General features: G+C 48.5%; 1 protein-coding gene across 3 annotated transcripts in view; it reads left to right on the top strand.

Annotated features, from left to right (window-relative positions):
• The first annotated feature begins 2924 nt into the window (after window positions 1-2924).
• The window catches only part of NXN (nucleoredoxin), a 47927-nt gene continuing 27527 nt past the window's right edge, over window positions 2925-23324 (top strand). For 2 of the 3 annotated variants that reach the window (XM_032130366.1, XM_032130365.1), the window contains exon 1: window positions 2925-3290. In XM_032130366.1, the coding sequence (XP_031986257.1) occupies window positions 2973-3290 (318 nt within the window). In that variant the 5' untranslated portion in view covers window positions 2925-2972. Of the gene's footprint in view, window positions 3291-18981; window positions 19412-23324 lie in introns of those variants that run through there. The other variant, XM_032130368.1, reaches the window with a different exon arrangement.

Below are 23324 nucleotides of genomic sequence, written 5' to 3'. Positions count from 1 at the left end.
CCATAATCTGAAACAGAGCCAACATCTTGCTGCTAAAATACACCCCACAAATATACTCATAATTAAGAGCTCTCAAATAAGGAGAATGTCAGCACACAATGGATTTATGTCAAGCACTGATCTGTTTGAATTATGTCCCTTCCTTTAAGAGGCTTTGCTGCTGGCTGATGTCTGCATACTGTGGAAAATCCACTCCCCTCAGTGCAACGTGGAGTTCAGAATGCAGCTGAATTAAAAACTAAAGAGCCTTTTGCAATCAAATTAGCTTTTAGGATCAGATGATCAGAGCCATCAGCGGATACTTTAGGGTAACTCAGCTAAGTGCCGCATCCAGATGGTTTTTGAACACTTCCAGGGATGATGACTCCACCACTACCCCGGGCAGCCAATTCCAAGGCTTGACCACCCTTTTGGTGAAGCATTTTTCCCAAATATCCAACCTGTTGCAGCTCAAGGCCGTTTCCTCTTGTCCTATCGCTTGTTACCTGGGAGGAGAGACCGACCCACACTTGGCTACAATCCCTCTCCAGGGAGTTGCGGAGAGCGATAGGGTCCCTTTGAGGCTCCTTTTTTCCTGGCGGAGCTCCCCCAGCTCCCGCCCCGGTCGCGGTCCCCGCTTGCCGTGCGCGGTGTCCCCGGCAGATGGCACCGGAGCCCCGCGGGTCCAGGCGCTCCCGCAGCTCCGGGAGCAGCGGGAGGGAACCGAGGGGGGACACGGGTCCCCTTTCCCAGCCGTTCTTGTCTCCGCCCCTCTGGCTCGACACTTTTAACCCGGCCGCATTTCGTCAGTGTTTGTATTGTTCCGTGCCGACAAGGCTTTAATAAGCACCGGGTGCCTACTAAGCATCCATGGAAATCCCAAAATTTGCCAATCATTTGCCAAATTATTTGGCAAATACTTTGGGGAAAAAATACTTGCTAAATACTTTAATGAAAAATATAGTCTCTACTAGTCAAACCGGGTGCAATATAAAAAGAAACAGTGCTTATAAAAAATGAATAGGAGTTAGGAAAGTGCAGTTAGGTACTGGCTCTAGATAGACAAGAAACTGCTTATTAAAAGCCTTGGGATGCTGTCCTGACACTTCAATTCCAGTGCCTCAAGCTGGTTCCCAAATGGGCATCCTGAATCTGTGATCCTGCTGCAGAACCAGCAGCTGGGCAGGCACTCGCCCACCACATTTTAAGCGCTCTCATGGTGTAACCTCAGTTCAGCCACACCTCGCTTTGTGATGGGGTTTTTTTTGTTAAGAACAGCTGTTTCCTCATTTTATTTCATTGTTCTTCAAGAGAGAAATGTTTTTGACTTGTTCTGTATTTCAGAGCATCTTCCTCCTGCTTTGTTCACTAAAAGAGGGGACAGACGTATTAACTGCAGCTGTAAATATTATTTTTACAGCAGAATATTTATCTTGCTGCATGGGTTGGTTGAGTTCAGGGTTGCAGACTTAAAAAACAGCTTCCCTGCCCTGAAGAACCCAGATACTTAATTAAGGGAGATAAGGCAGGACAAATGAAAAACAACACAAAACTTCTCTTGCTTTGAACCACCTCTAGGGAGCAGGTCTTGGCAAGAGAAAAGAGAGATTGTAAAGCTGTAATAATAATAATAATGATAATTAATTGTATTTATAAAGCATCCCCTAATGGCTCTCGATGATACACAACGATTTTAAATACAATTGAAAGCAACAACAGTAACAAGAAGCCAAATAAGGAAGGCTTGTAAAAATAAAGGTGTTTATTGCAGTAGATAGTAACATTTAAGTGTCCTGTTTTGGGGCTCTTCTGTAGCATGGACACACGGACATCAGTCGGGAGCAGCTGAGGATCCCACAGTGAATTCTGCAGGCTTGCAGATTGCAGACTTTGATTACAAAGAGCAAATACATTTTACAGCCTGGTTTGCATGTCACTGTCTCTGCTTTATTTCCTTTCTGTATCCCAGCCAGACAGACGGTGTAGCTCAGTGCAGCTCAATTCACGTTTATGTTTCTGGATTGGCTTTCAGGTTTCTCTGCATGCATTTGATAGGGGTAAATACCTATTTATGCTCGATTTTGGAAACAAAGAAGGATCCAACTCTTCCTTTGGGAAGGCTGGATCTACCCCCACGGGGCCAGAGGGAAGTCAGAATGGTTTGGGTTAGGAGGGATCTTACGAAAGGAGTCCTGTGAGGAGCGGCTGAGGGAGCTGGGGCTGTTTAGCCTGGAGAAAAGAAGGCTCAGGGGTGACCTTATCACTCTCTACAGGAGGTTGTAGCCAGGTGAGGGTCAGCCTCTTCTTCCAGGCAACAGCGACATGACAAGAGGACAGCCTTAAACTGCACCAGGGGAGCTTTAGGCTGGACATCAGGACAAGACCTTCACAGAAAAGGTGATTGCGCACTGGCATGGGCTGCCCAGGGAGGTGGTGGAGTCACCATCCCTGGAGGCGTTTAAGGAAAGTCTGGATGTGGCACTCAGTGCCATGGTCTGGCTGTCCCGGTGGTGTTTGGTCATAGGTTGGACTCGATGACCTCAAACGTCTTTTCTCATCCTAGCTGGTTCTGTGTGATCCTGTGCGTGTGATCACAGCTCTCCCACGGGCCGGCAGACCTTCCACTGGAGCAGGTTGCTCAGAGCCGCATCCCGCCTGGCCTTGGACGCTCCAGGGATGGGGCACCCACAGCTTCTCCGAGCAAGTTGCGCCAGCGCCTCACCACCCTCCCAGGGACGAATTTCTCCCCAGTAGCCCACCCAACCGCGGGCTGTGCCAGCGTGCAGCCCTTCCCCGCTGCGCTGTCCCTCCGGGCGCCGCTCCGTGCCCGGGCTGCGCCGGCCGCGGCTCTGAGGGGGTGGGGGGGGCGGGCCCGGGCCGGGGCGGTGCTGCCCGAGGCGGGGGCGGGCGCGGGGCCGTGCGGCGCGGCAGCGCCCCCTGGCGGGGCGGGGCGGGCGCGGAGCGGAGCGGGCGCGCAGCGGGAGCGGAGCGGGATGGCGGGCGCGCTCACCGACGTGCTGGGAGAGGTGCTGGTGGCCGCCGACGGCGAGGAGGTGGCCGTGTCGGCGCTAGCCGCCCGCGGAGTCTCCCTGGTGGGGCTCTACTTCGGCTGCAGCCTCGGCGGCCCCTGCGCGCAGCTCGGCGCCAGCCTGGCCGCCTTCTACGGGCGCTTCAGGGGGGAGGCGGCGGCGGCCGGCGGGCAGCGCCTCGAGATCGTCTTCGTGTCGGCGGAGCAGGAGCAGCAGCAGTGGCAGGAGGCGGTGCGGGCCATGCCCTGGCTGGCGCTGCCCTTCGCCGACAAGCACCGCAAGGTGAGACCCGCGGCCGCGGCCGGGCGGGGGGCGGCGGGGCGCGCCCCGGGCTTTGTCTGGGGGCCGCGGGGCTCGGCCGGGGCTGGGCGCCTTCCAGAAAGTTCCCGGGGGAGCTAGGGAAGCGGCGGGGAGGTGGCGGCCGCTGTCCCGTGGGGCGACGCCGTCTCGCCCGGCTCCTGCGGGGCCTGGGAGCCGCGGCACCGGGGGAGCCCCTCTGGGCTGGGCGTCGTGGTCTGTGCGGGGGCCGGACCCGCTGGCCTCGCCGGGCCCCGCAGAGGAGCGGGGCTGCAGGTGAGGTGTGAGGGGAGCAGCTCCTCCGAGCCCAGCCACGGGCACGGCGTCGTTCAGGCGGGCGCCCGAGGAAACCAGACCTTGGCGTGGGCAGCGGACACGGTGCCCGTGGGCTCCTGCGTGGGCTTGGGCACAGAAAGGAGCCGTGGAAGGACACGCGGTGGTTGAGGTGCGAGTGAGCCCGGCTCGGCTGGGAGCTGCTGGTGAAGCTGCCCGGCCAGTTTGTGGGATGGGGTTTGTTCCTCTCGTTCGGTGTGTTCGATACTCTGCAAGTTACAGCCTCTCATCCGTAGAGTTTAATCTGAAAGATAATGGACAGAAAGCACGCTAAGACCCAGACGGGGCAGGCTGTGAGGAAAAGGCAGGCACAGGCTGAGCCTCCAGTTCCCAATGAGCGCGCAACGCTTAAAAGAAAAAAAAAAATCCTCTTTACAAATCTAATCTCTGGAAGCAATTGAGTAAGAATGGAAAAGATGGTGCCCCACAGTGCCATTTCTAAACGTCTTTCTGGTGAGTGGTTGAGGCCGCGGGTGTGGAAGCAGCGGGCAGGCTCTGGCTGGGCTTTGGTTGGGATTGGGATAACGCTGGTACTTGCAGGGCTGGGGGTGGCTGAGCCACCTCAGGCATCCCCTGTGTGTGGACGCCGCGAGGCTGTGTTGGGATGAAAGGGATGAGAGGGATGACATCTTCCTGGATGGGTCTCTGAACCCTGCTCTGCCAGCACTCCGCTCTGTTCCTTAGGTAAAGGAATTGTTAAAGGAAAAGTTGGCCGTTGTCTGGCAGTGCCATGTGATGTCCCTGCTGCTGAGAAGAGATGTAGCTTTGAAACATGGATTTGGCTTTTTTTATCTTGTTTGCCACTGGCTTTTTGTCACTTAGCCCACAGTTCTGCAAAAACTCACGTATTTAATGCTGTGCACCTGGATAATAGTGCTGCCCAAGGCCCCCAGTTTGCCCCTTTGAAGTCCCGACACTTCTAACTGGGAGCTCGCCCAAGTGGTCGGGATCTGAGCAGTTTCATTAATCAGAGGAGCTGCAACAGAAGCTTCATCCGTCAGAGAAACTACAGTTTAACTCAGGTTTCTTTTAAACCAAACCCTCTTCCTACAGGGATGTGAAAACACTGTGGTTCCAATTAGTAGCTGACCATTTCCCTACAGAACATTTCAGATTATTTAGATGGTGGGACTTCTGCTTGCCATATTTGCTTTAAAAATTCCACTGCAATGTAGTTAAATGGTCGGGAAATCATGGAAGTGGAAGGTGGCATTAATTTTACATGCTGGCCAGTGCTCCCATCTATTAGATTGCAAGAAAACATGAAATAAAAAGATTATGGGGTCTTAAACTCTTATTCCAAGAAGCCCTGAGTTAAATTCAGGATTATTTTTGTGTGGAGTGTAAAGTAATTGAAGCTCGTGCTGTATATTTTCAAAACTAAGCAGATGTGATGTGGCTTTGGAGGAAGCTTAATCTATGGATAACAGAGGACCTATTTGTAAGTTGTAAGGGCAATTATGTCAGGATATCAGATTTCTAAACAGGAGATTTATAACCTGTAGCTCAGGCAGTTAGAAGTTTCCTTGTATAATAGGCTGATTTTTTAAATAGTCGGGTTAATGACCTGACTCCCCAGAAAAGCACAAACTTTCTATTTTTCAAAAACATGCCAGCGAGAGCTGGGGATGTCGAGCATATGTTCAGTACCTCACGGGCTTAATTTGTTTTAAAACAAAAGCATTAGAGGAATGTAGGCAGTGCTTTTGAGTTATGGTTCCTTTGCACTAAGGGATACTCCTAAACCCCAGCGAATTACACAGATTTATGGGAAGAAAGGGATATTATGGATGCAGGGTAGAGACAGCGAGAGAAGTGGGAACACTAAGAGCTCTGTCCCTGAGCTCTCAGCTCCCTGTCCTTGCAGGTTACAGGGCTTGTTTGGGAGAAGCTCTCCCCAGCAGGGTTGAGTGTGAGTGATGCCCAGGCTCAAAGACCTCCAGAAGTCCTTTCCAGCCAACACTTCCCATTATGGCTTGGTTACTTTATCTACTGAGGCCATGAAAGCTTTGAGGAAAGATGATGGCTTCCTATCCTATATAAAAGCATCACTTTTGTTGCTCAGAATTATTGAAAAATATTACTTTTAAGGTCCATCTGTCATTGTGCACATCATGTACTCTGCATTTTTCTGCATCTCTCCTTCTTCCAAACCGTGGGCACCAGACGTTGATAGATCTTAAACCCCAGGCTCCTGTCTGGGTTTGCAGTAAAATTCCCACAGTCCTAAAAGTAAATTAGCATCTAACTCTGATGATTATTGGGGAAAGTAGTAGGAATTGTCAAAGCAAACAGCCACTCTCCGTTGAATGCCTCGGTAACTCAATAATGCCGGGGTGCAGTTACCAGGGACAACCAGTCCAATTGGAGTAACTTCAGCACACAGCAATTTCTGCCTCCAAACCAGTAATAAAAGAAAGCAGTACAAGTCAGCAAACATCTGGCCGTGGGGAAAGCCTTTGATTAATGAGGAGGATGGCATTATGCCTCCGTCTGAGCCGCAGCCAGACCTATTATTGGGTGGGTTTTTTTGAAGGACAAAACCAGAATGCGCCAAATGAGATTGGAGGCCTTTAACTTGTGGTGCACATCCCTCAGTTAAGTTGTTCAGCCCTGGATTTGGGCATCCAAAGGTAGCTTTTGGTAATTGATTTGTCTTCTGATAACTGATTTGTCTTCTGGTGTGGCTGAGCAGAGCATGGGGGAGAAGATGTTGCTCCGTGTCTTCATTTTGTTTGCGGTTTTGGTTTACCATCGCCCCATTGTTACCTGTTTGCACGGACATCTGCTCGAGTTCTGGAGGGTTGATTTAATAACAGCTTTAGTCCCTGATTGCTGCTGAGACCCTCAGTAGTGTAAACAGCCCCCATCTGCCTACATGCCCTGATGTCCCCCAGAGCCCACAACGAGGTGTCTCCCTTCCTGCTGTTGGAAGGATCCCAGACTTCTCCTGGTGAGCTCCACACCATCCCTGCTGCAGAGTCCACCTACACTCGGGGTGAATTTGGGTGCTCTTCTAGGCCTTACGGCACACTGGCTGTTGGAGGAGGGCACAGCATGCTGTGCTGCTGTGGGACATCTTGGTCATCTCTGCTAAGAAAAAGATAAATTGTCCACATTCTTCATTGCGTAGCTCTCTCACGTAGTTCCACACAGGAGTGGGAGAAAGGAGACTTGGGGTGCTGGAGGAGAAAAAGCTCTACAGTGAGGGAGCAGCAGTTTATCTTTCACTGTTGTTTATTTGCCTTTGCTTTTGTTTTTACTTGTTACTTTCTTGGCCCAGTCATCTTCCTCGTTCCTCATTCTTTTTAATCTTGGATTTTCTCCTGACGCTTGCTCGGTGCATCCACACAGCGCCACAGTGGTGTTGGGGCTGTGCTTTGCCTCTCTTGTGTTTTGTGTTTTTCTGCTGTATTTATGCATCTGGTTGAGTGTTGTACAGATTTTTCTTGGGAAGGCTGAGATGCTTCTGTTCTGGATTTAAATAAATGCAGAACATGTTGATTGTTTTTCTGTGATTATTCAGTCAAGTATCTGAAAACAATTTGAGGATCTCCCTTTGCTCACACTGGTAAATTCCATTTGGTTGGGACAGAGTGTTTTCCCTTTTTCTTAAAAGATCATTTATTGTGGGAACCTCTCCTAATAAGACACCGGGTACTAATTTTCTAGGTAGTCTTTGTGCAAGAAATGGTGGGGAGAAGATAGAAATGTCATTAAATTAGACTGTACACAGTATTTTTGTGGAGGAGAAATCTTCAAACCCTTGATTACAGTTTAAGGTACACCGTGATTTTCAGGGACTCAGAACTTTTCTGTTTGAAATTGCCATCTGCTGAGATCTGGGAGGCAAGTGGTCAGCACAGATGTGGGATTTGTCTTACAGAAGATTTTGTAATTCACTTGAAGCAGCTTTTGAATTTCATCATATAAAAATATCTAAGTAATCACTTTCAGCTGTATTCCTGATTTTATATTTCTGGGGTGGGAATGTATATGAACTCTTTGGCTCGCGGAGCTGTAGATTTGAAAAATATGGTCTTTTCATGACATCAGGCTATTGAGTAAGAAGCAAGGCATTAGCAGCACCAACTGATTCTTTGTTTGCTTTGAAACTCGCTGGTTCTGAAATGTAAGAATGGGAGATGTATGAAGGGAGCAGAGGGAAGCCTGTGTGCTGTTTTTCATTGTGGCATCTTAATCCAGATGTTGAAATGAAAACGTTTGTTTAAAAATGCTCGGTTGACAATTTCGTTTGTTACTCTCAGGTTGCAGGACTGAGCAAAGGAACTTTACTTTGTAAAGTAATCTGTGCATTGTTCTTCTCCAAAAATGCATTCTTTAGAGGCTGAACACGTAACAGCTTTACAAAAGAGAGTGCAGAACAATGGAGTGTTTTTCCCTGTGATTTTGGAGACGTTCAACAGTGAACTCCAATTATGAGTGAGGAGTAAGCTATTCAGTATTTCCACATTGTGCAGATGACATCGAAGCCAAAACATTTTGACTTCTTCTTGTTGTTGTTGATGCCTTTTTTCCAAATTATTTCTATGTGTTTTTTACACAGCTTTGCTGTGTTTTACACCCTCCATACAATTAGCAGTCCTCTCTCATGCCAAGACCCTAATCCTCTGTGAAATCCCCGTAAGCGTCAGTAGACTGCGAGTCTGGGGACTGTGCCCTGGTCCTGCGAGAGTTGCAAAAACATCACTGATGTCCATGGAGGTTGGATTTCCCCCCATATCCAAACTGTTGCCTGCCTGAGCGCTTTCCCTGGGGGAGAATTAATAGTTTAAAAGTCTTGCTGACGTGTTGTCTGCTGTGGTGTTTATTACATCCTTCGGTGGGTAATTGCCCATGTTTTAGGACCTGCTCTGAAAGTCCTTGGGCATCTTTCCATTATCAAATCCTCCTGGCTCCAGGGTGGGGGGACAAGCAGTTTGCTAATCACATGATTGGCTCTTGAACAGGGCTCTACACGTCCCATCCCAAAAACTGACATCAGGTTTGCGTTGCCTTCGCATGGTGGCTTCTTCAAGTGGTTCGGTAACAGTTTGAAATGCAGTAGCTGTCTCCTCATTCACTACTCCAAACAATCTTTTGGTACTGTTGCCCACAGGTATTGCTTAGTCCTAGAAAGTTTGGGTGAGATTCCTTATGAGTTCATTGCTGACAGGTTTGGGTTTTGGAAGAGTCCAGGATGTTTTAGAGTTTTTTGATCCTTTCTCATGGACAAACTTTTAGTGTTTCAAAGTGGCACGTGGTGGGGTGAGTGTGTGGGACTGGGGTAAGGTTTCACTTCTCCTGAATTGCTTCTGGGTAGAGCTCTCTGTTTTGCATTCCTGTTTTTTTCATCCATGCTCCCAGCATGGAAGTTGGGACATGGTTTTAATCTAAGTCAAGTCAGAAAATATTGCACTTTTTGGTGACCACACCACGGGGATTCTTGTCCCAACCCTCCTCCCCAACAATCCAGATTCAACACAGTGATTGCCTCCTCCTTATTGCTAGAGTTTGATGTGAAATATAGGGATCTAGGGAAACTAAGAGGGCATGGGAGGCTGTAGTACAGCAGGCTGAACTCTGAATTCAACAAAACAAATTTGAGCAGCGCTTGCCTGAGCATTTGTTTGATGAGAAGCTCATTGGTGTTGTGTGGATTGCTTCCTCCTCCTTCCCCTCCCCATTTTTTTATCAGGGAAACAAGTTCCAAGCAAAATATTCCAAAGTGATATTTAATTACTCTTTAAAATGCAACTATTTGTCTTATCAGCCATGTGGATTTCTATTTGCTGCTTTGATTTGACAGTTAGTAGTTTGTAATTTTTGAAAAGCTTACACGCTCCAGGAATCTGTGATTTTTATGCTTTTGAAAGTCGAGATGTTGAATTAACTGCAGCTTTGAACTATTCACAGATAATTTCAGGCCCCCCGCTTTCAGGAAATAACAAGCTGACTCCTGAGCTTTCAGGCTGGGTTAAATACTGAATAATCACGACTTTATAGCTGCATGTGCTCTCTAAACTGGTTCCATGGCACATCACAGCGTAATGCACGATAGGTTTAAAATGTTTTTGTAGACCGATCACTTTGTGCTCGTGCCATCATCTCCAGATAATAATGGTTGGGAAAGGAGGGAGTACTGCCAGCCTGGGAGGGTGCTTGGATTCATTACAGCTTGGGCTTTGGGCACATTAATTCCTCTCTGTTCTTGTGGTGGGAGCCCAGATGGGGGACCTGGGGGTGTTCTGGGGAGAGGGCTTTCTCCAGCACTGCCTTGATGTCCCTCTGCAGAGCAGCTTCCTCTGTGCTGGCTAGAACTGCTGCTTCTCAGCTGATGCTCCGTAGGCAAAAAAAACACAATCAAAGTTAAATCTGTAGGTTGTAAATTAAAGACAGGGTCCATGGAGAAGCTGGGAGTGGGATGAGTTGACAAGTAAGCAGACAGACCTGTTAAATTCTCTCGTGGGAAAGTGAATTGTATGAGTATTTCAGATTACAACATGAGTGCCTTGTCTGATAGCTGATCACATTTTCATCATCTCTGTTTTCCAAGGAAAATGCAGTGTCTTATTGATTTGGCATAGAGTACACACAACTAATGGAAGGGTGGAACTAAGAAGATGCAGGAATGTTTTCTGCATACTCTCACGTCTGTCTTTCAGCACTGTGAACAATTGCAACCAACAATTAATACGTAAAGAATTTGCAGCCTTTATTTAGTGTGAGTGACTGACTGCTCAGTTGCGTCAGGGTGGTAGCTGAGCATCTGCAATCTGATCAAACCCATGCTGGGGCTCAGCAAGTCCCTCTGGCCTCAAAACAAAGGGATGGGAGCCCTCAACAAGGCACAGGGCAGTGTGGGGGTACAGGGTCCCTGCCTGTGTGGGGAGATCCTAAACACCATGAGGAATCTGGTTTGTAAAGGATGCATTCCGAGTGATAGGTGCTGTTCCAGCTGTGGAGACCAGGAATGATGCACGGGAGGAGAGCAAACCCTCACCACAGCTGAAGGTTTGTGATGAGGAAGGCAGCAGGGATACCCTGGAACAAGGCTTGGCTGCTTCTCCAGGCAGACAAAGCACTGTAGCAGCAGGGTGGTATGAGAAATTAATTGCTGGGTGGTTTTTGCAGCATTGGAATCTGTCCTGCCCAGCCAAGAAGAGAAGCTCCAGGGTCCTCCAGCAACATTTTGTCTGTCTTTGCAACTGTGGCTAAATCCAGCCTGACTTAAAAATATTTTAATGGATAAAAGGTGCAAAAGTCCCTATTTAAAATGAATTTGCCAGGAGGAATCAGATTTTAATTACGTGTTTGAGGTATAAAAAAATATCTGGTGGCATCCTCAGCTGTGGGCTGAGACCCCAGGGAGTGGGTGGCAACTGGCATGAGGGGTCAGAACCCACCAGGAGGGTTCTCAGCAAGGCTGGGCCTTGACAGCTGAGAAGGGAACATTATTTTACGTTTCAGGGCAAGGATTTAAAAATCTGGGTGAGAATTAAGTAATGTTTGCAGAAGAGAGTATAAGGCGACTGAAACGAATTGCAGCTGGATGAGTGAGCCGGAGAGAGAAATTCTAGTTCTCCCTCGTTCCCAAGAGATTCCCACTGGAGAGATGAAGTCATAGCTATGACTTCATTAGTGTTAGCTCAGGATGCTGACAAATGAGCCCGCTAGATTTTCGTCGGGCCAGCTGACGGGGACACTGCTCTGGCTCTCTCCCTGTGCCCTGACAGTCTCTGCCCTTGCCACGACGGTGGCAGAAGCGAGCGCCGCTTCCGCAGCCAAGCTGATCCAGCTCAGCGTTTGCTTTTGAACTGCCGCCGCTTCATCCTTTGTGCCAGCTCTGAGCTGGCTTTGATAAATCCTGCTGGGCAGAAGGCAGCAGCCCAGGGATGGGCAAGCAGCAGCTCTGCAGTAGCCAAAATGTCTCCGTCAACGCCCGAGCCTGTGCCTGGCATGGGGAGCATTAATGGTGCCCAGAAGTTCGAGCCTGGCTTCCAGAGCAAACAGAGGGGTGTAGGATCTCACCCTCATGACTCTCAGCATTGCTGTAGGAGTCCCTTTTGGAAAAAGTGTGAAATTTATTGTAATACGTGCTGAGGATCTTATGGCGGATCTGAGCTGCTAAATCCTCTAAACCTGAGCCTGCAACTTCATTGACAGGGCCTCTCACTTCACTCAGCTCCAAGCTTATGGTTTCACTGCTCCAATATTTTTCCATACATGGAAGCATTCCTGCCCCAGCCTGGGCTAATCCTGACATGCCACTGCATCTGGATGTTAGCTCATTTCTCGCAGCTGACACTGTGCAAAGGCAGATGTCTGAACTTACTTTTGTTTAAATAGATGTAATTCAGCCAGCAAAAGTCTCGCTCCATAGGTAAGCACGGGGGAAAAAAAGAAAGGAGAAAAGCCTTAAAAAAGGGGTTTTTTTCCATTTTATGAAGCTCCCAGGGCTGTTGGGTGGATGAATTGGTCACCAGCAATGCCATACTTTGGAAATGTGTGGTTTAATTTGCAGAAGGGTAACAAACCACGGATTTGTTGTCTCTAAACCCATCTCCTTTCTGTGGCTCTGTCAGTGGAGAGGGGCCCCTACCCATCCCATCAGAGGATGCTCCTGGTCTCTCTGCTCTGCTCTACTGGCTCTTCAAAGTCTCTGGACTGTTTGATGTGTACTTAGCAGCTCAGTGGTGCTGGGGCTGCTGTACTCCTGCAACTGAGCCGAGCGCCTCGGCCATACCAGAGAAAGAGGTGCTTGTGCTGCTGAGCTGCTGCTTGAGCCGGGGGCCTGTTTATAATCCCTTCCTCACCGGGGCGGGCTGTAGGATTTAATTAAATGTCTGTGAGGTGCTCTGCGAGCCTCTGCTGAAAGGCCCTGCGTGAGGGCAGTGCCTTTGAATAAAAGCTAGAGACCTTCCCCACCCGCTGGGAAAGAGTTGGAGCTGAAGCAGTGAGACCCAGGCTGTTGAATCTGAACAGATGTTGGTTCTCCCCCACTTGGATAGTTCAAAAGGATTATTCTGCCTCTCCCAAAATAAAGGAGAAACACAGGGATTTTAGTAGTGTTGCCAGGGATCTCGGCTCCATCCCCTCGTGCTCGCTGCCGCTTAAAAGGTTGCACGCTGGGCTGGAGATGTGTGTGGAGTGTTTTGGTTGTGTTTGCAGTTCAGCATCCACTTGCGTGGCCCTTACTGGGGGTCCCAGTTTGTCCACTCTTTGCTTGGCTGCTGCTGTTGTGTGCAGGAATAAGGCAAGCTGAACTGAGCCAGGATAAAACAGGTTTCAAATGAACCAAGCTGTGTGATGGCGTGGGAAGGAGATGACAATTTCCAGATCTGCTGTTAGATCTGTGAAGCAGATGAAACTTCCTTTGTGTGACTGTTTCAGCCCCTGAGAACCAAGTGAACCAAGATGTCCTCAGCCCCACCGAGGGGACCCCTCTCCCTCTGCCCTTCCAAGTGCAGTTCAGGGTCTGAGCAACAGCAGCACCCTGGTCCTTGTGCACAGTTTTGTGTCTGGTGGGATTTTCAGCATCAGACAGGTCACCAGAGCATTAGAAATGTTCTTCCTCTTCATGTTTTTCTGACAACTGTTCTGTCGCTCTCAGAGCAAATCAAAGGACACCAGGCTACAAATCCTGCCTTGCAAGTACCGCCTGGGTGTTTGGCTAGCAGGATTGCTCCTCTTTTATCAGCTGATATCTGGTGTTTTAAGAGGGCAGGGAGCTGTGCTTATTTGCTTCTGAGAGGCTGATGACTCTACGAGCTGATTTTTTAGGATGCTCCCTTTTTGATTCAGGTTTGTGGCCGTAGGACAGAGGTCCCTGTGCTGTCACATTACAGGCTGCTTCTAATGAGCTCTTCCCTGTAATCTCTGCTTGGAAATTTGCAAATAGCTGCGTGCTTAGGGAAATCCTGCTGGCTTCACCCCATGGGCAGGGAAACAGAGGTGAGAGGGGGCTGGGAGCTGGATGAGTGACCAGAGTGGAGCTCTGCCACTGCCATGATTCCCAGGTCCCAGCACTCCAGTCTCCCAGGAAAAGCCCCATCTCACACAGCACGTGAACGTGACCCTGAGATTGCGCTCTACTTCCCTCAGCCATTGCCCCCCGCTGCCACTGTGCCGTGTGCTTCCAAAATCGCTTCGTTCCAGGGTTAGAAAAGACCCATTTTTGTGTCCTAAAGCACTGGATTTCACAGACAGAGAAGGGGAAAGGTCTTAATGCCTGCAGCTTGATCTGCTAATCTGAAAGCATGGGAAGTTGTTCCTAGGGAGATTTGCTGCCTGGCTTTCTCAATGCAACTTTGCACAAACAGGGTTTGTTCCTACAATGAGCCGGAGCAGCTGGATGCCTCCCACCAAGATTGCTGATATTTAGGTCTTTGATTTTGGCAGAGACACACAGCAATAAATTAAATGAGTAGGGGAGTTTCAGAGAGTAGTACAGATGGTGGGAAACTGAGGGTGGGGACGATTTAAGTGTTAACGTATGGCACAGCTTCCACTCCTTTCCTTCTTAAAGGAATGGAAAATGATATGGGCTGCTGTTCCAGGGATTCTGCCTCCTCCTTGTCTTCAGAAACCTGCAGACCACCTCTGTTACAGTGTTTTCTTGATGATCAAGAAAGGAGAGTCCTGTGTGTGCTCCTGCCTGTGGCACAGCAATGCCTTTGGTGCCTGTCTTCATCCCAGCCTGATCCTGGTTTGCTGCATACTTGGTTTTCTGCTTTTCTCTCTGGGAAAGGCAACTGTTAAATGAGATTTCTTCTGTCTTTTGCTTTTTTTCCTCATTAGGTCTGACCTGGTTTTGCTTTTGTTAAGCTGTGAGGTTCAAGTGAAACTATTTCATTCCTTTATCCCCCTCTGTCTGCATTAATTCTGTGTCCTGACTGATGGTTTAATTATTGTGCATGACAGGAGCATCCAGGGCCTCGATTGGCAAAAGGTGTTTATTTCTTAGGTGGTGCACAAAGTAGATTTTTGTCACCCTGCTGGCTCCCAGGACGGGTTTTTGCCTAGAGAGGCAGTTTTCAAACCAGTTAATTGCTACGTTGTGAAGCAGAAGGGTAGGTGGCTGTCCCTGCCTTTCCCTGCAGGCACGTCCCTGCCCGCTGTGTGGGACCAGTGGCTCTTCAGATGGAAAGATGGGGATGTGGTAGGCTGGGAGGAGCCTCCTAGGTTGGGAAGAGCTGTTTTGGAGAGGGATGGTGAGTGTGGGAGAAGCAGGTGGATGGAGGGATGGATGGAGGGAGAGAGGCACGAGGACCAGGCTGGAGCAAGGAGTGGTGCCTCACCTGAAGTCACTTTGCTGCAGACAGCCTGGATTTGAATTGCAGGAAGGCTCCAGATTTTATTCTGTTTTAAGAATTAAACTCCCTCTGAGCCCTGCATGTTTTATGTTGTTTTTTGGCTTGGGCTGACCGAGCAGTGGCCTTGTGTTGAGCCACATCCAGATCCTGGTTTGATGTTTGTCCCCACGAGGATTTGCTGCAGGCTTTGCCGCTGAAAAAGTGGAGTCATCTGCATAAACCCCACTAAGTCTCTATGGTAAGAGGCCACCAAATACCACCTCTGTCTGTGGCCATCCCTCTAATTATGAAAATAATAACCCCAGGCAAAGCTTACAGCCCTGCTGGTGGCTCAGGGTCTGTTGTGCTGGGCCCTGTTCAGAGAACTGCATTTGAAGGAGATGGTCCTTACCCTACAGGTGGTTATATAGGGCTGTGTGTTACCTCCCCCCCAACACCATGGGTGCCTCACCCACAGTGACAGGCCAAGCTTGATGCCTCCTGCCTTGTGGACACACAGGTTTGGGATCTGGAAGGGGAAGTGCAGACTTCCCACACCTCTCTTCTGTCTTCACAGTGCTGCCTTCTCCAGGTTTGAAATTGGAAATGGGATTTATGTCTGGCAGGTGGCTGGGGCAGAATAAGTTCCCTAAAAGTGGTGGCTGCCATCTCTGGCTGAGTGCATCTTCATCTGTTTCCTCCCCTCCTGAGAGCCAGAGCAGGGATTATCCAGAACAAATCCTGTTACCCAGCTGCCTCCTCAGTGAAGGAGTCACAGGACAGGAGCGCCCTGTGGAACATAAATCTGTTAGCAGGTGACATCACAGGTGAAGGTTTTTAGGGTTTCTTTGCCAGAAAGTGGCAGTGTTGATTGCCAGGCTTAGTAGTGAAGAATTTGAAGTTGTGAGTCATCCCTCAATTTATGTCTTTAAGTATGTAGTGGTAAAGCTTAGGAAAATCTGTGTATGTATAAAGTGTTTCCTCTTAGGGAGCTGAGAACCCCTTAGGTGCAGCAATTACTATTTTACTTAATTGGGATTGAAATACCAAACGATCAGAACATGCCAGCTCGTGTCTGTTATGGGGAAAACTCAATTGCTCAAGAGAAAGGTCTTTTCATCCTGTCTGGATGAAAATCTAATGAAAAGAAAAATACCTGACATTTTTTGGTCATCTGCTCAAACGTCTGTCGGGGCCCATGGAGGTGGTTCTTGGTGATGAAAATCATTTGTGAGAGGCAGCTCCCAGCAAGGAAAAGGATTCTTTGCTGATTCTCAGACTTGTGGTATTTAGCTTGGTATTTTACTTGTAATTACTCCAGCAATTAGCACAGTTACAGATTTTGTCTTGCCCCTGCTGCTCTGTGTGCACCTCTCACAAGACATTTGCTGGCCTGCCCTGAGGATAAACCTGCCTTGTGCAAAAGCACATGCTGGGGAATCAGGATCCATGGGGATGTTTGCTCTGACCCTTTGCAACTGGTGAGACAGTGCCTGGCCCTGAGCAGCTCCTGCACAAGTCAGTGCTTTCTTTGCCTGTGTCCACCTACAGCTGCTTAGTGACATAAAAGTGAGGGGCAAACAAGCTGTGCCTGTGTTTTCCTTCCATTGTTAAATACTTCCAGTCATCCTTGCAGTAGCTGAAAATGCACAGAGCCCACCAGTGATATGTGGGGTGTCGGTGCTGTGATCTCATGGCCAGAGCCGTGCTGAGAACATGAACCTTGTAAAAAGAAGTTAAACTTCTTCTGTAGCTCAGCAGATTGGACATTGTGTCACAGAGATAGAAAACTCCTGCCTGACATGAGCTTGGGCAAACACTTTTCATGCTATTTTGTGCTTTTTTTCTCCACCATTACTCACAGCATTTGCTTTGTTCAGAGCTTCAAGCTATGTGAACCGGTGTGTAATTGCCCTGGAGGGTACATCATGCTGACACAGAGCTGCCAGACACCTTCTGATTTCAAAGTGCCATTTACTCACACATTTTCAGTGTTTCTTGTTTGTGCTGGTGAAAGCAGCTCCTGACAGAGAAATGGATATTGGTGTGAGCAGCTCCTGCTGCCGTGCTGAGCCTGTTCAGCTCCTCAGGTGAATGACCAGCCTCATTCCAGCTTCCCTGGTAAGAGCCACTGAAGGACACCACAGGGTTCTTTCCCGCTTGCTTAGCTAAATGTTACTAAAGAAAATAAGTTGATAATCAAGTCCAGACCTTTTTGCAGGAGTTGCCATGCTCTGCTCCCACCCTGCTTTCCTTCCCCTCGCAGTGAGCAGAGGGCTCCTGATGTGTTGGAAGAGCCTTGTTGGCTCATTGGGGTTCAGAGATCCTGCAGTGACCCTCCAAAGAAAAGAGCAAAATGCCAGTGGTCTGGTTGCTGTCCCTTCACTCTCTAGCAGCCCATCTGAGTCCATTTTCTGCTCAGTTATGAGCTCTTCTTCCTTCTGTTTATGCTCCACTTAACAAAAGATGTTGGAGCCAGATGATTTTTCTGCAGAGGATTTAATTTCATTGGAGAGAAGCAGCAGTTTGTAAAACAGTCCATGGGATTAGTGTCACCTCAGCTCCTACACGATATTCCCACCCCCTTCTTGAGTATGATTTCTTTGAAAGCTGAAATTTGCATTGCTGTTGATGCCCTGCCAGGCACTCCAGCAGGGTTACTTTCCCTTGGATGCAGTTCAAGAAACCATCATTCCTTTTCTCATATTGTTTCTCATCAAAGGAGAGGAGCACCTTCCCTTCACTGCCCTGCTCCCTGCAGCACTGGCTGAAGTAGCCATGGATGTTCTTCAGTCCCACCATACTGGAAATGTGAACTGGAAATTATTTTGGTGGCATGGAAGCTGAAGCATTCATGTCCTGAAGAAAATAGACTTCAGCATTTAAAAATCTGTTCAGAGTACTGGTAGAGGTCTTGATTAAAGCCCATGCATGTCTTTGGGGTATCTTTAATTTTGGGGATGTATCATTTAAGTAGACAGTGTTGGGTGAACTGGTGTGTGTCTGTTTCCTATATATGTCCACCTGATTTACCTGATCTCTCCTTAATCCCCACCTTGCCTTATCGTAATGAAACTACAACAGCTGGGTTGTTGGGGGGAAAACCCCTTTTCCTAGAGAGAATATTGAGGTTCAGTGGATTTTCAGAGAAAATGTACGAGCTTCACTGGCAGGAGAACCGGCCAAGCAAGTCCGCAGTGGATTTGAGATGTGGGCTTTGTGGCTTTTGTCTAGCAGAGCCTGAGCAGCATTTGATGCGTAGACGTTTTCAGACATTTCGCATGGAGAAGGTGTTGGCAGGTCTGTTGTTAACACCCTTGCCTTTAGGCCAAACTATTGAAAATTCAAGTTCAGCTTGAATCTCATTTCAATGGCTTGGAAGGCTGCAATCTGATGGGCTGAAAAAATCTCATCCAACTCCAGCCCTTATTAGGAGCTTAATCTGAAGCGCAGCCAAAGCCCAATAAGGGAGAGGGCAAAAAAAAAAAAAGCAGTAAAATGGAACAAGAAATGTGCATCCAATTTACAGTATTCCTCTGCAACCTTAATTTGTCCCCCTGTATATGTTACGATGCCGTTTCTAATTACAGGATTACATATGGGTTTTTTCCATGGCACCTCTGCCCTTGCTGCTCCTGGAGGGCAGCTGAGGCAGCCCAGTGAAGGATGGGGCTCCATGTGTAGGACTTCAGCCCTTCATGGTGCTGGATTTGGAGGCAGAGGAGTGAGGCAGGTCATGGAAAAAGCGAGGGTAAAGTGTTGGTTGAAGAGACGGGAATACCTGCTCTGCTGCTGCCGCAGGGCTCGGGATGGTGCTGGGTAAATTGCTTTTCATGCACAACGAGGGACTTGATTTCCCGGGTCCCCAGGGTGAGGGTTGAGTTGCAGAAGTGCTGAGTGCTCCTGCTGCAGATGATCTCATGGGAAGTTGTACGTCAAACATTTAAAATGCCGCTCCGTGCTATTTATTTTTTTAAAAGGGAGCTGGAGGCTGATTCTGGAACTGGATGCCCAGAGCTTCTCTGTAACTCTTTTCTTTGGCTATAAACCGGAGGTGTTGTGAACGTAGTTCTCTAGGATTTTATGAAAATAAATTCAGAATCCTTTGAGAAGAATCCCAGTCTGCAGTGGCAAGACGCCTTCATTTTTGCCTTGGAGCAGCACATGAAAAGTGTGAAGTGAAGAGAGCTGAGTGCTGTGCATGCACAACCAGCAGAAACCCAGAGCTGAGTAATTCCTCTGTTGTTGAGCATCTCTTCTCAGTTCTAACTGCGTCAGGACTGTGTGCACACCTGATATGTGGCCATGCTGTAAAGACCCCTGCAAGTGGACCAGATTAATGCTACAGAAACAGCATATTTCCAGCACATCCTCGCTTGCTCTTCTGGTGCAGTATGGGAGAAATACTGGGAGGGTACAGGCATCGCTCTCCAGCAAACAGTAACAAGGAGGAGGCTGAACAGCTCAGTCCTGAAGATGGTAATTCCTTTGCATTTCTGACGTGTAGCATAAAGTGGGAGGTTTTTGAATCATCCAGGAAGTGTGTAGTTTAGGCTGCTAATGCCAGATGTCTGCTTTTGGCTTATCTGAATGTGGGTTGCGTTTGATTTTTAGGCTGGACCGGTGTTGTGTGTTGGAGCCTCGCTTGCAGAATAACTCCTTGTGTCCATTGAAGAAGGAGGTCGAGGGAGTTATTTTTTTTCTGTGGTTTTATGGAACTCTATACCGTTGTCTGTCTCCAAGGAAGATGTGACGCACGATGGCTTTGCAGCTATGCAGCTGATGGAGAGGCACATAACTGTGGATGCTGCCACAGGGATGCTCCAGCAAGAGGGTTGGAGAGCCAAGAGGCAGCCAGCATTCCTCCCCCTGCTTCAGTACCCTTTGGACTTTGTTCCAGCTTATCTCCTTCCTCCCAAAACGTGGATTAGGAGCTGCAAAGCTCTCTGCAGGAGGAGCAGCAGGAAGAGCCCCATGAGAGGTGCTGTCAGGAGGAAGGGCAGCGCTCAGCCCTGCTCCTCCAGGGCTGTGCAAGGGTTTGAGCAGAGCTCGCTTCTATCAGCAGATGTTGTCAGGCGTGCACAGGCAAAACCTTGCTCTAATTCAGTAATTATAAAAATTCCTGGCAGAAGCTGTGTGTGACTCAGCTGCAGAAAAATTACTGAAGGAAAAAAGAGTTTACGGAGTTAGGCTGACTTGAGCACACAAGAAGGGAAGCTGGGGCTTTCTGTAAATCCACTTACTTTTCCAGCCTTAGCTTACCATGTCTTTTCCTGGAGAGAGATGAGACGGGAGAAGCAGAGCAGTGAAAGCCCAGGAGCTCATCCTCCCCTGGCCACAGCTCCCTGAGGCTGATGGAAGAGGACGGATGGAGAGTTCCCTTTCCACTGCCCCGGCAGAGCCAGCACTCAGCCCTGGAGCTGCCGTGGCTCTGGCTTGGGAAGGAGGGCAGGGCAGCCCCTTCCCTGCCAGCTCTGAGGACGGGAGGAGGCAGCTGCTGCCTGCTCAGCATTTGCCTTTGCCTTTCCCCTCACTGCACACACTGGCACAGGAATCCGAGGAAACCTCACTGGCAGAGGAATCCATGGAAGCCTCAGACAGGTCTTGACTTATCTGCAAAGGGTGTTTGCAGCTCTGTCTCCTAGGGAAGCTGCCTTTTTTTCCTTTTGTAAACATTGGATTTAGTTTTATTTTTGTTAAAACGCACATAACTAATTTCCCTTGGAATCTTTTGAAGGCGTCTGCTCTCCGTGTGTTTTGGCCTTGCTGCTCAGTGCTGGTTTTGAATCCCAGTCCCAGTGGTGGGAAGTTTTTAGAATGAATGCCAGTTGTATTTTTCTCTTCAATAGAATCACAGTGTCCGCCTGTGGGTTTTAAGCAAATATCCTTGGTTTTATGTTTTGCTTGCAAGTAGCCAGGATCCAAAGGGTGTGTAGGCAACCACAGAGATTCGGCAGGGATGCAGCACTTCCCTTTTGTCAAAAATGACTGCATTTTTCTTCTTTTTTTTTGTATCCTGGCATGCACCTCCCTGAGCCTGCTGCTGCTGTGCCTGGCTGTTCATCCCCTGCAGCAGGCAGGATCCGTGCCTTTGTATGGGGTTGTGGTGGAGGCACCCAAGGGAGGTGTGTGACAGCCCCAGCAGTGAGTAATTTAAAATCACACCTGGGGAGTGTGGGGTAGGAAACAATCCTTCCTGGTGCCTCTGGGAGTGTGGATGTGTCTTCACTTGCTTGACTTTTCAGTGGCCAGAATGTCTTTGCTTGCACTTGGTGCTAAATTTTCTGCCTCTGTCGGTTCTGCTGTGGTCAGCCCCTCACAGCCACGTGTGTGTGTGTTACACTGGCTCTGTTGTTCTGGTGCTTTTCAGCATTTCCATTACAAAATCTAGTTTCAGTAGCACTGAGTTGTCTGCAAAGTTGCTTTTTTTTTTTTTTCTTTTTCAATGCACCATTCTCTGAGGAACTTCTAAGAACACACAGCTCCCTGGTGTCTCCAGTGCAGCAGTAAAACTGTAGCACTCATCAGCTGTACTTTTTATAGTTCCTTTAGTCGGCAGTTTTCTTAGTTCTTTTCCCTTTGATGTTGGTCACTGTCAGAAAAGAAGTTTGAAGCTTGTTGGATAGGTAATAGCTGATAGATCTTATAAAGTATTAGTAATGAAATGGGAAGTGAGCAGAAGACTGTGTAGTGGTGGTATCAGCAAGAACACCCAGTGAGAACAGTTGATTTTAGTGTTGGAGAAAGGCAGAATAAACTTCTTTTGCCTGGGATGGGAGAGGGAAGCAGAAATTCTGCAAACAGGTTTGTATCTGCATGAAGCTTCCATAACTGAAGAGCTGTCTATATCCTAGGAGAGTCTTTATTTACTTCTTGGAATCCTGAGTTTTTAGAGCATGTGTTGGCCATGCAAACTCTCAGCTTTGCCATAAATCTGTGTTTTGGCAGTGCTTGTCCAAATGCCATATTATCCAGAAAGGAGTAGATAGGGGATTAGAGCAGAATCCTTTGCTATTTATGGACTCCCTTGGGGAATACATTGTAATACTCTTTTGAATGGGCTAAAAGGTAACCACAACAACCCAAAGCTGCATGTGCTAAATCTTCCCTGTGGCCCTCCCGTAGATCTGCTGGGGGGGATGAAGGGGGGGATATTTCAGCTTGCAGATCTGAAACAACCTTGTTCTGGCTTTAATGATCTGTCACCTGCTGACTCCCCGGGATTCAGAACAGAATCTGGGACTCGTGCTTATTTATTTATTTATTTTTACGAACGGGCTGGGTTTGGAGCTTTAAATCTCTCCTTTCCTAAGCAAGCACAGATTTGGAAATCATTCATTTGTTACAATCTGTAGGAGCATCTTTCTTGTAGAAGTTGCTCATCCTTTCCCCTCTGCTCCGGAACTGCCGTAACCAGCGCGGGTCCTGCGTATCTGGGTGTCCCTGTTGGCACAGGAGGAGCAGGCTGGGTGCCAGGCTGCCAGATGGAGTCTGGAAATGTTCAGCAAAGCTGCTGGCTCAGGCTATCCTGATGCCCTTCAGCAAACTGAGCAGCAAGAACTTACCCGAGAAGGGCTTTTCTCGTCCTTTTGAAGTTGTCAGTAATCCAAAGTGCCGCCTATTCTGTGCCCGGAATTTCATCTGTCAGGCTCTAGCTCTGCCCAGTGGAGGGAGGAGCTGCTCAACCCTTGTGGAAAGAGCACAGAAGACCCAATCCAGCTGTGTTAGAGCTACTGTAAAAGGTTCTGTGCAGGTGGACCTCTTCTTTGGCTGCTTCCTGGTCTGACTGGGCACCTGGACCCTCAGACACCCCTTTCTTTGCCCACCACCTACAAAACCGCCTGTGTAGTTTATAAGGTGCAGGGCAAATGCCATAAACTTCATAACTTGAAGACAAAGTTTTTCTTTAGGGTTGCAGCCCTACAGACCAGCTGGCTCTGGTTTAGTTTCTCAGGGTTTGGGAATTTCCTGGGCTTGGGTGTTTATCCCAGCTGCCCAGCCCCAGGCAGCCCCTGGGGTATTGTGTTTGCAAGGGGGCCAAGGTGTGTTCCTTCCTCACTCCGTGGTGGAGTAGAGCAGTGCAAAGACTGTGAAATGCAGGTTTCTTTTGCAAAACTTTGCTTTTGGTTTTTATTAGGAGCAGCAGGTTTGTTCTTGGAGAAGGGAGCATCTGCTTCGTGCAGGGCTTAACATGGCCCATTTTTGTGTGTGCTCACAGCAAAAATGTGTGAGCAACAGCAAAAATCAGGAACAAACGGATGGCCAGGGCTGCCTTCTCCTTTATGTGCCTGTTTAATTGAGTAATATGCGTGGCCTTGCCTTTGTGTTTACCTTAGGGTTTGTTATGACATTGAAGATGGATTTTCCCTGGCTCTTGCACACACAGCATGTA

This window comes from Corvus moneduloides, chromosome 20 (genome assembly GCF_009650955.1).
Source record: "Corvus moneduloides isolate bCorMon1 chromosome 20, bCorMon1.pri, whole genome shotgun sequence".
Taxonomy (NCBI): Eukaryota; Metazoa; Chordata; class Aves; order Passeriformes; family Corvidae; genus Corvus; species Corvus moneduloides.
The sequence above is the reverse complement of the archived record's forward strand: the minus strand, read 5'-3'. Positions and strand labels throughout refer to the sequence as shown.